This window comes from Chlorocebus sabaeus, chromosome 22, assembly GCF_047675955.1.
Source record: "Chlorocebus sabaeus isolate Y175 chromosome 22, mChlSab1.0.hap1, whole genome shotgun sequence".
NCBI classification, from domain to species: domain Eukaryota; kingdom Metazoa; phylum Chordata; class Mammalia; order Primates; family Cercopithecidae; genus Chlorocebus; species Chlorocebus sabaeus.
The window spans coordinates 21209712-21221717 of record NC_132925.1 but is presented as its reverse complement, the minus strand read 5'-3'; the positions used below and the strand labels follow the sequence as shown (position 1 = coordinate 21221717).

General features: G+C 35.1%; 1 protein-coding gene across 1 annotated transcript in view; it reads left to right on the top strand.

The window, feature by feature from the left end:
* IMPG2 (interphotoreceptor matrix proteoglycan 2) overlaps window positions 1–12006 on the top strand; it is a 101623-nt gene that overhangs the window by 7184 nt on the left and 82433 nt on the right. The window contains exon 3 of the mRNA XM_038002433.2: window positions 9245–9411. Within this exon, the coding sequence (XP_037858361.1) occupies window positions 9245–9411 (167 nt within the window). The remainder of the gene's footprint in view (window positions 1–9244; window positions 9412–12006) is intronic.

Here is a 12006-nt window from a genome sequence, read left to right as displayed (position 1 = left end):
CTGATTCTACCAGGTATAGTATTAACCACAATAATTAAAACACTGTAGAGTGTGCAATAGTAAAGGTATGTACAAAGTGTATATGTGGGAAGGACACAAGTGGGAATGGCCGTCCATGCCTGGGGTGAAAGAAGTTAGTTGACCTGGATTTTGAAGAATGAGTTGGCCTTTTCCAGTGAATCAGATTGGGAAACAGCCTATGGAAGGTCTCAGGACCCAAACGCTGGGTATAGTTTCATTTGTTTAAAACTTACTATGCAAGTTTAGAGTCCTAAGGAGTGAGGCCATCCACAGCCCATACTTGACTGATACATAGAGTTACCAGATTTAGCAAATAAAAATGCAGGGCACCCAGTTAAATTTCAATTTCAAACAGACAACAAATAATCTTTTCAGTGTATATACGTCCCATGCAATATTTGAGCCACAGGGCTATGCAAATCTGAGTCTGAGATACAGGTTTATTGGCTCTTTGTTTTTAGGAATATTATTCAATTTGTTAAAATCTTAGTTTCTTCACCCTTGAAATGGGAATAATAATAATATAAAATATATTTAACGGTTTTAGTGAATTTGGCTAAGAGTTCTAGGGCCATTGTAGATCCCAAATAAATGACAATGTTATTGACTGAATGGAAGGAACATATAACCAATGTTTTGTTTAGTGTGTGGATCTTGCATATCTTTTATCAGATTTGTCTATAAAGATTTCACATTTTTTCATGCTATTGTTAGTGATATTTTTAAAAGTATAATTTCTGATAATTCCTTGTTAGTTTATAGAAATACAACTGATTTTTGTATATTGGCCTTTTATCCTGCAGCTTTGCTGAACTCACTTACCAGTTCTAGTAGCTTTTTTCAGTATATTCCATAGGGCTTTCTACATAGATAATTATTTCATCTGCAAATATAGTTATACTACTTAACAATTTCTATGCCTTATATTTCTTTTTCTTGCCTTGTTGCACCAAAATGGACTATTCCATGTGCTTTGGGCTCCACAATTCTGAAAGGAAAATATATTACACTAAAAAAAGATAACTCCATACTGGATTTCTGGATTCCTATGTTTTAGATAAGACACAGCTGGAGATCTAGTAGAAGGATTAAAGACAGGTTAAATGCTGGCATTTTCTTCTTCAGAATATTATAACATTTTCCCTTCTACTACTAGTTTCCAGGGCAGGTTATTTCTGCCAGAAGAGAGGCCATTTGTACATTAGTTATCTTCTCAAAATAGAAAGCTCTCTTCAGAAGTTACTAAAGGCTATAATATCCTTATTTGACAAGGATGGGAATTCTGAACTGTTTAGTTATAGGCCAAGTAGTGAAGTATGCAGTATTTGTCAGTGATGGAATTTTACCTTCCTTAGTACCTCTTTGCCTGGAGGTCATGCTGATTTTGCTCTTCTCTTTTCTGCCTACATGTCCTATCTAGGTTTCTCCTTTCTGAGCTGTGCAAATTCTTCAGAAAATGTAACCATTCTGAATCCTGTTATTCCAAGTTAATTAGTTGAAACTTCTTGTCAGATAGCTCCCAATTGAAAAGCCATTGGATTAATTAAGGATGCATTCCCTTTCCAGAGGGAATTGCATTTTTTTACAGCTTTTATTGGGATGTAATTCATATATTATACAATTTACCCATTCATACTACAAAATTAAGTGGCTTTTTAGTATATTCATAGATATACCAAATCACCACAGTTAGTTTAAGAACATTTTTATCACCTCAAAAAGAAACACGTAACCCTTTAGCTATCATCCTTTTATCCTTTTATCTCCCTTCCCCCTCTTCCCAGGCCTAAGTAACCGCTAATCTACTTTCTGTCTTTACAGAATTGTGTATTCTGGATATATCATAAAATAAGATCATATAATATATGGTCTTTTGTGACTGGCTTCTTTCACTTTGCATATTATTTTCAAAGTTCATCCATATTGTACATGTATCAGTACTTTATTCCTTTTTATGGTCCAATAATATTTTAGTGTATGGATAGATCACATTTGTCATTCAATTTGGGTTGTTTGCATTTCTGTTAGGTATATATCTAGGAGTAGAATTTGTGGGTCATACAGTAACTCTGTAACTACATGAGGAACTGCCAAACTAATTTCCAAAGTGACTGTACTGTGTTATATCCCACCAACAGTGTATGGGGGTTCTGATTTATTCACATCTTTGCCAGCACTGTTTTCCTTTTTTAAAAAAAATTATAACCATTCTCATAGGTTTGAAGTGATGTTTCACTGTGATTTTGATTTACATTTCCCTAATGATTAATAACATTCAACTTTTCATATGCTTATTGCTCATTTGTATATCTTCCTTTGAAAAATGTCTGTTCAGATCTTTGCCCATTTTAAAATTATGTTATTTGTCTTTTTATTATTGAGCTGTAATTTATTTATGCTGGCTATAAATCCCTTATCAGATAAATGATTTGAAAATATTTTATCCCATTCTGTGGGTTGTTTTTCACTTTCTTGATGGTATCTTTCATGCACAGAAGTTTTTTATTTTGACGAAGTCCAATTTATCTATTTTTTTGAGCCTTTGGTGTCATGACTAAGAATGGGTTGCTGAACCTGAGGTCATAAAGATTTATTCCTGTATTTCTTTCTAAGAGTTTTATAGTTTTGGTGTGTACATTTAAGTTTTACATCTACTTTGAGTTGATTTTTTTTGTATATGATGTAAGGATCTAAATTTATTATTTTGTATGTGGCTATCCAGTTCTCCCAGCAGTGTTTGTCGAAAAGGCTCTTCTTTTCCACTGAGTGATATTAGCACTCTTGCTGAAAATCACTTGACCGTGACACATGATTTATTTCTGGACTCTCAATTGTATTCCACTGATTTATATGTCTATTCATGTGCCAGTTCTGTAGTCTTTGCTTTGTAGTATGTTTTGAAATTAGGCATGAGTTCACCATCTTTGTTGTTTTTAAAAATTACTTTGGCTATTCTAGGTCCCTCGCAATTCGACATAAATTTTATAGTAAGGTTGTCAGTTTCTACAGAGAAGTCAGCATGTATTCTGATAAAATTGCATTGAATGTGTAAATCAGTTTGGAGATAATGCCACCTCAACAGTGTTAAATATTCCAGTCTATAAATATGGGAAGTTTTTCTATTTATTTAGGTCTTTATTTTTTAAAATAATTTTTGGTTCTCAGAGTATGGTTTGCATTTTGGGAGACTTACGTTTATTCCTAAGCATTTTAATCTTTTTGATGCTTTTGCATATGCACTTGTTTTCTTATGTTCATTTTTGGTTTGTTCATTGTTATCATGTAGGCATATAACTGATTCTTGTATATCAGTTTTGTATCCTGCAACCCTGCTGAACTTGTTCATTAGTTCGAATAGTTTTAAAGTGTATTCCTTAAGTTAGGCTTTCCTAGATACAAGCTCAGTCATCTGCAGACAGATGTAGTTTTACTTCTTTTCCAATTTGGCTGCCTTTTATTTCCTTTTCTTGCCTAATTGCCCTGGTTAGAACCACTGATTTTCACTTTTTTTTTTTTTTTACCTAGTTGTAGTAGATTTTCCTGAGCAAATGTTTCTTCATTTGTCATATGCCCCTAGGACCATTTCCAGAGCTTTTAAATGATTGTTTTCAAAATGATTTTTGCCCGTTTCTTTGGGGGAATGGATCTATGTAGCTCCTCACTCTTCATGCTGGAAATGGGACTTTGGTAATTGAATTTTAATAGACTACAAGGTATAAAAGGGTTAAATTTAACTTAGAAGAATGAATTTCTATGGAGTTTTTTAGACAAAGCATTGAACTACTGAGAGAGCTTTTTATAGGAGGTAGGGAAACATTGCCCAAAGCATAATTTATAGGAGACAGCTTATGCTATTCTGTGAAACTAGGAGTGAGGTCAAGGGGAGGTCTGCTATGAAACCTGGTGATTTATATCACTTCTGGATGCTCTCCCATATTCCTTCCAACTACATTTCTTCAGCACACAATAATAATTTTCTAAGATCTTATGAAAACATTTTAAACAGAAAAGTGAAAGAGTTATGTCATAAACATTCATATTCTCAAGGCTTAGTTCTACAGTTAACATTTTTTATATTTGCTTTATTATGTGTCTATCTCTCCAACCATCTTTTTTTTTTTTTTTTTTTTTTTTGAGACAGGGTCTCACTTTGTCACCCAGGCTGAAGTGCAGTGGTGTGATTACACCTCACTGCATACTCGATCTCCCTGGGTTCAGATGATCTTCCCACCTCAGCCTCCTGAGTAGCTGGAACTATAGGCACATGCCACCATGCCCAGCTAATTTTTTGTAATTTTTGTAGAGACACGATATCGTTGCCCAAGCTGATCTTGAACTCCTGGACTCGAGTGATCTGCCTACTTTGGCCTCCCAAAGTGCTCGGATTACAGGTGTGAGCCGACATGCCTGGCTTAACCATCTAATTTTTTAGGTATATTTCATAAGTTGAAGACATCAATACAATTCCCTCTAGATATTTCAGTATGAGTATCATTAACTAGAACTCAATATTTGTTTACTTTCTTAAAGGTGAAATTTACAGAGTAAAACGCAATAATCTCATACATACCACTTGGTGACTTTTGACTAATACACATTAACCCCAATCTGTCTTGTTTTAGGATATTATCACCCCAGAAAGTTCTCTTATACTCCTTCCCAGATAATTCCCATTGTAGTATGTGACCACTCTTTGAACCATTTTTTAACTCATAGATGATTTTCACCTTCCTAGGACTTTATATAAATCGAATAGTATGTGCTCTTTTGTGTAATGCTTCTTTCACTCAGCCCTTTGAGATTCATCCATGTTGTTGCATGAATTAGTAATTTCCTTTTGATTCCATTATATGGCCATTTGTTTATTTATTTTTCTATTGATGGATACTTGGGTTGTTTTCATTTTTAAGTTATTATGAATAAAGATACTCTGGCATTGAACATAAGTCTTTCTGTGGATATAAGCTTACAGATGTCTTAAAGGAATACCTACGAGGGGTCAGGCATGGTGGCTCATGCCTGTAATCCCAGTACTTTGGAAGGCCGAAGCAAATAGATCACAAGGTCAGGAGATCGAGACCATCCTGGCTAACACGGTGAAACCCCGTCTCTACCAAAAATACAAAAAATTAGCGGGCATGGTGGTGGGCACCTGTGGTCCCAGCTACTTGGGAGACTGAAGCAGCAGAATGGTGTGAACCTGGGAGGCAGAGCTTGCAGTGAGCCAAGATTGTGCCACTGCACTCTATCCTGGGCGACAGAGCAAGACTCCATCTCCAAAAAAAAGGAATACCTAGGAGGAAATTGCTGGGTCATAGGTGATACAGTTTGGCTGTGTCCCCACCCAAAATTACATCTTGAGTTGTGATCCACACGTGTTGGGGGTGGGACCTCATGGGGGGAGATTAGATCATGGGGGTGGCTCCTCCATGCTGTTCTCACGATAGTGAGTGAGCTCTCATGAGATCTGTGCCTTAATAAGGGGCTTTCCCCCGTTTCACTCGCACTTCTCTTTCCTGATGCCATGTGGAGAAGGATGTGTTTGCTCCCCCTTCCACCATGATTGTAAGTTTCCTGAGGCCTCCCCACCTATGTGGAACTGTGAGTCAATTAAATCTCTTTCCTTTATAAATTACCCATTCTTGAGCATTTCTTCATAGCAGCATGAGAATGAACTAATCCAATAGGATTGGTGTATAATTTTCATGCTGCTATAAAGACACATGCACACGTATGTTTATTGCGGCACTATTCACAATAGCAAAGACTTGGAATCAACCCAAATGTCCATCAGTGACAGACTGGATTAAGAAAATGTGGCACATATACACCATGGAAACTATGCAACCATAAAAAAGGATGAGTTTGTGTCCTTTGTAGGGACATGGATGCAGCTGGAAACCATCATTCTCAGCAAACTATCACAAGAACAGAAAATCAAACACCGCATGTTCTCACTCATAGGTGGGAACTGAACAATGAGATCACTTGGACTCGGGAAGGGGAACATCACACACCGGGGCCTATCACGGGGAGGGGGGAGGGGGGAAGAATTGCACTGGGAGTTATACCTGATGTAAATGACGAGTTGATGAGTGGTGACGAGTTGATGGGTGCAGCACAGCAACATGGCACAAGTATACATATGTAACAAACCTGCACGTTATGCACATGTACCCTAGAACTTAAAGTATAATTAAAAAAAAAAAAGAAACAACATTTATTTTCAAAGTGGTTGTACTATTATACATTCCTACCAAAATGATGCTTTTGGTTGCTCTGCATTTTTGCCAAATTTTAGTGTTTTCCATGTAAAAATTTCAGTCATTCTGGTTTGTGTGTGGATACTTTAATTTGAATTTCTCTGAAAAATGAATGATGGTGAACAGTTTTTCACATACTCATTGGCTATTTGTATCTCTTTCTTTGTGAATTATATATTCCAGCCTTCTACCTATTGTAAAAATTAGGTTGTTTGTTTTTTTGTTAGGGAGTTGTAGGAATTATTTCAGTATCCTAAATGCCAATTCTTTGTCAGATAAATGTATTTGAATATTTTCTGCCAGATACGGGGTTTTCCTACTCATTTTTATTAACAGTGTCTTTTGATAATCAGACACTTTAGTTTTGATGAATTCTAATTTGTTATTTTTTTCTTTCATAATTGTTGCTTTCTGTGTACTGTCTATAAAACCTCTGTCTATCCTCAAGTGATGTAGATATTCTTCTATGTTTTATTTTAGAAACTTCATAGTATTAACCCTAATATTTCAAATCATTTTTTGTGTGTAGTATGAAGGCATTGAGATTCATTTTTTCTTTCCCTATGGGTAGATAGTTATTTTTTCAAACTTTTAAAATACTTTCTCTGAATCACTTAATTTCATAACCAGACATTATAGACATTCACTTTTTGTTAGTTTTTACTGACCCAGACTTTTCACCTTTGTGTTGTCTTTTGGAATTTACTTTAATGTTCATTTCGAAGTTTTAAGAAGAAGAAATGAAAAACAATGATCTACAAATAGTTCAGCTCTGCCCTAGTCAGTGCCTGCTGGACTCTTCTGTCTGCTGTATGGTTAAAAGTTCTGAATAACAATAATAAGGATACAGTTAGTTCAATAAAAGGCAAATTAAGTTTGTAATAAAAGGTTCAGTTTAGCCCTAAAACTCAATTGATAGGGAAACTTTCAATACTCATACATTTCATAATCTGTTAATGCTTAAGAATTTTTTTGGCTTGGACTATCTTCTTCCACCAAATAACTATTGGACAATAAGAATTGAACCTGATACTAACATATGATATTCATGTTGCACTTTGCAATTTGTAAAATACTTTCACAGATATGATAATAAGGTAATAATTATTTATCCTGTTAAAAAAGAGAGATGAGTTGATTGAAGCTTTGAATAGTTAGGTAAGTTACCCATGGTTATCAAACTAGTGTACTAGAAAGCTAGAGCAGGAACTTAGATCTTCCGACTGTGTGAATCCAGAGGCTCCACCTCACTATACTGCCTGATGTGTATTCAATCTTCTTGCTATGAAAAATAGTTTTTTTTTAAAATCTCTGTTAAATCTAACTTTCTCTCTTATCACTCTCTTCCTCTTCCCTTCCATCCTGATCTATCTGTTACCTACAGAGTCCTGCACCTCTGAAATGGTTACAGAACAGCAGTACATTCAGTACTACACAAAATGCACAGAGATACTATTTAGCAGCCTTTCAGATTTGATGCTTTGGAATAACTTAGCAAATAAATTGATTAGTTTTTATTTTAATACAGCAATATATTTCTCCGGAATATCATTTTAAAGTTCATGTGTATGTATGTATGTTTGTGTGTATATATATAGATCTTAAATTAATAGGCTGTATTTCTTAGAGCAGTTTTAGGTTTACAGAAAAATTGAGAAGCGTGTTTAGAGAGTTACCATATATTCCCTCAACTCCCCCACCACTTTTCCCTATTATTAACATTTTATATTACTGTGGTACATGTGTTGCAATTTATGTGCCAACATTGACACATTATTATTAACTGAAGTTCATAGTTAACATTAGGGTTCACTCTTTGTGTTGTACATTCTATGGGTTTTGACAAATGTATAATGACGTGTATCCTCCATTATAGTATCATATGGAGTACTTTCACTGCCCTAAAAATCTGCTATTCATCCCTGTCTCTGCCAGCCCCTGGAAACCACTGATCTTTTTACTGTCTCCATAGTTGCGCCTTTTCCAGAATGATATTGGAATCACCAGTATGCAGTCATTTCAGGTTGGCTTCCTCTACTTAGCAATGTGCATTAAAGTTTTCTCCATGTCTTTTATAGCTTGAAAGTTCACTTCTGTTTATCATTGAGTAATATTTTAGATATATCACAATTTGTTCATCCTTTCACCTATTGAAAGACATCTTCATTTTGGCAATTATGAATACAGCGACTTTATAAATACTTGTGTGCAGGTTTTTGTGTGGACATAAGTTTTTATGTATAAAAAAGACGATTATTTTCTATTCTCAGATATGAAATATAGTAGTTTGAGAGTGATAATTTCAGGTGGATATCTTCTACTCGATTTTATGTAGTACTTTCTGCTTCCTGTAAGCTTTGAGGAAAAGTTTGAATACTCCTGTTTTTGTTTGTTTGTTTGTTTGTTTGTTTGTTTTAATCAGAAACATGTGATGACGTTTTGAGTAAGTAGATGCATTGCGGTTATGTCACTGCATTTAGCCAAAAAGCTCCAGGCCATTTATAAATGTCAGTGTCTCCTTCCCCAGTGATCCTGAAAAGCAAAGAAGCTGGTTTTTGAAGTTAAGGCTTTAGGAGAACATCTGCGAACATTAAGGAAACTGAAAATCACTGTGTCCATTAGGAAAACAATTGGATTAAATACAGTATACTCAATATCAGCTCCACTTTTGTAAAGTATAAATATGGACTTTTTTAAGAGATGGGGGAGACACTCCAGCTCATGAAGAGATGAATCAATTCCCTTTGTAAGAGAAAGGAATGGGAAATATAAATTCTCTTCAGAAATGAAAAGTTTAAACTGGACATACAAACAGAAGGCGTTTGACTGAGAATCATTCCTAGGTCCCTCCAGAAAGGACACTTGAGTGTCTCAAGGAATCTGTGTGAATCCGTCTATGATCATTGTAAGAACCCCAGAGCATGTTAGCTTTTTGTAAAAAACACCTCTCTATTTTCTAGTGTGTCAGGAAGCTGTCTGGGAAGCCTTCAGGACTTTTTGGGATCGACTTCCTGGGCGTGAGGAATATCATTACTGGATGAATTTGTGTGAGGATGGAGTCACAAGTATATTTGAAATGGGCACCAATTTTAGTGAATCTGTGGAACATAGAAGCTTAATCATGAAGGTAAGTGTCACAACAGAGGAATGAATTCCTGGACTATTGTAGGAGGATATACACAGCTAAAGCCTAAAGGAAGGAAAAGCAAGTGGCAGATGCCTGTATTACTCTTTTGTTGAACTGGGCTATCCGAGTAAGCAGCCCTAGCGTGTGGCCTAGTCTTTTATTCCTAGCTCTGGTCTCTATAATATACATTATTAATATTTTCATGTTAATTCTGTCTACAAAAAGAAAAAGAAGACATTATTAACTCAGACAAGAGCCTCAGCCTTGTTTATAGATGTAAATATTTGGAAATAATATTCAGCAAAGATTTAGGTTAAGAATATAAATCTGTGAGAGTCAAATGTTTTCGCCAAAGTTTTACATGTTATCAACTCAGAGTGAATAGCAGTAACTCTAATTAAGACAGAGGACATAGTTCATTTGAATAAATGTTAGTGAGGCATAGATATGATTCTAATAATGAGTGTGCTCACTTGTTTTCCTTGTTTTAAACAGTGTTTTACTCTTAGCAAAGGATAAGTAAACATGCAGAAAGACGAATTACCTACCACTTTTCCCTTTTCGTGTAGCACATATGTATTCATGACAAGACAGTGAAACTGTCCAGACATATGTGGCAAATTGTTCCTGCTGTTTGTTATTCCGTATATCTCCCTGTCCATCTATTCAATTCCTCTATGTCCTCATATGTAACTTCCCTTGCAAGGAACCAACCCTCAGCCTAGAAGATTTAGCTACCATAATTCTTTGAGCTCCTACAATTCTTTATTCATTTTTAATACTGTACTTTTTATATTTTATGATGATTAGTTGTATATGTGACTAATTCCTCTGCTAGACTATAAGTCACAAGGCAAGGATTATGTCATTGTTCATTTTTGCATTCCCGTAAGGTAGTAAAGCTGCAATAGATATTTGTTTAAATGAGTATACAAGGAATAACTACATTGTATTTTTTTACTTGGTACAATTTGTAAACTTTATGAAGATTATTTTAAGTACTGGCTCTAAATATTATATACTTTACAGAGACTGACGAAATAATTACTGACTCAATAACACTGAGCTATTTTGTGTATAATCAAATCAGATTAGTATATCATGAAGGTAATAAAATATATTATCCTATTCTATTTTTAAATTTTATTTATAGTATAAGAATTATATTATACTCTTTTAACATTTAGTCCAAGAGAGGAATGATCTTATTAAATGGGGGATGTTGGGGAGAGAAGGATGGTTTGATAAACATGGGTGGACTAAAGACAAATTTTGCAGGGGTACAAATGTTTTGAAGCTGTGCAGGGTTTTGTGTGTTTTAAAATGAATGCAACTTTTAATCATGGCACCTCACATTTTAATCAAAGGTATTGCATGTGTTTTTTTGCTTGTCACATTTTTAACTGCTCAGCATTAATAACTATGTTAAAAGCTACTGTTTTTTCGGTATCTACCATGTACCATGTCATGTATCAAACTCATTAATAACTTATTAGATGTTATAACAGCAACCTTATAAGGAGGTGGTAATATCCCCATTTTACAGATAAGGACATAGAATTATTAAATTCTTTATTCTATAACATTAAACCCGATATGATGGAACTTAAATCCAAACCCAGTTCTCTTTTCCAAAATTGGTTTTCTTTCCTTCACACCATTGGGCCTCCTTTCTCAATCATTACCAATTCTACAAATTGCAGTGGCTAACATGGGATAGCTATTTAAGGGAAACTATATAGACATACACACACATATACATACTTATATTTCTAATTGCATTGCCTATCTTAATGATGTCCACAATATAGGATCAGCTATTAGTGTAGCAAATATATATGATGGCTTAGTATTACTAGAAGAACAGAATCTTCTGATGTTACTTTGGAATGTTATCTCTTACAAGTGGAACTTTTAGTAAATTTAGATTTGAAGGCATAGAAAATATACTTCCAATAATTATTTAATAGGAAAAGCAGATGAAGGGAATGATGTGTTGCCTGGATAGAGTTGTAAGTGATAAGTACAAGTTAGTTAAATGAGGAAGAGTTGGGGATAAACATTCTAGCAGAAAGGACAGCATGAGCCAAGTGTTTGTAGGGAATGACCTGGACCAATATACCAAAAAGTAGACTAGGAATGACAGGAGATCAGACTGAAAAAATGGATAACTGAACTAGCTTGGGTTTAACTCTGTAGATCATAGGAAACCATCGAAGGGTTGTAGGTAGGTAAGTTGCAGGAACTGATTTGGCAGTTTTGAATTTTAAAAAGGTCGTTATGGTTTCTACATAGCATAGGATGGATTATAGGAGATAAAGCTGGAGCAGAGAGACAAGGTAGGGTGTTGCTTCAGTACTCCAGGCCAAGGAGGATAAGGATACCAACCAGACCATGAGATAGACAAAGGGAACTTGAGAGATGTAAATAGGAACAAAATTAGCAGGACTCTGATGGGTTGAGACAGGGTGAAGGAATGGCCCAGGAAGCCTTCCAGTTTCTAGCTTGGGTAACTAAACCAATAACTGGGGCAAAGAAGCAGCTTTGTAGATGTGGCAGGGAGAATGAGTTCACTTTTGATGTGTTCATTTGAAC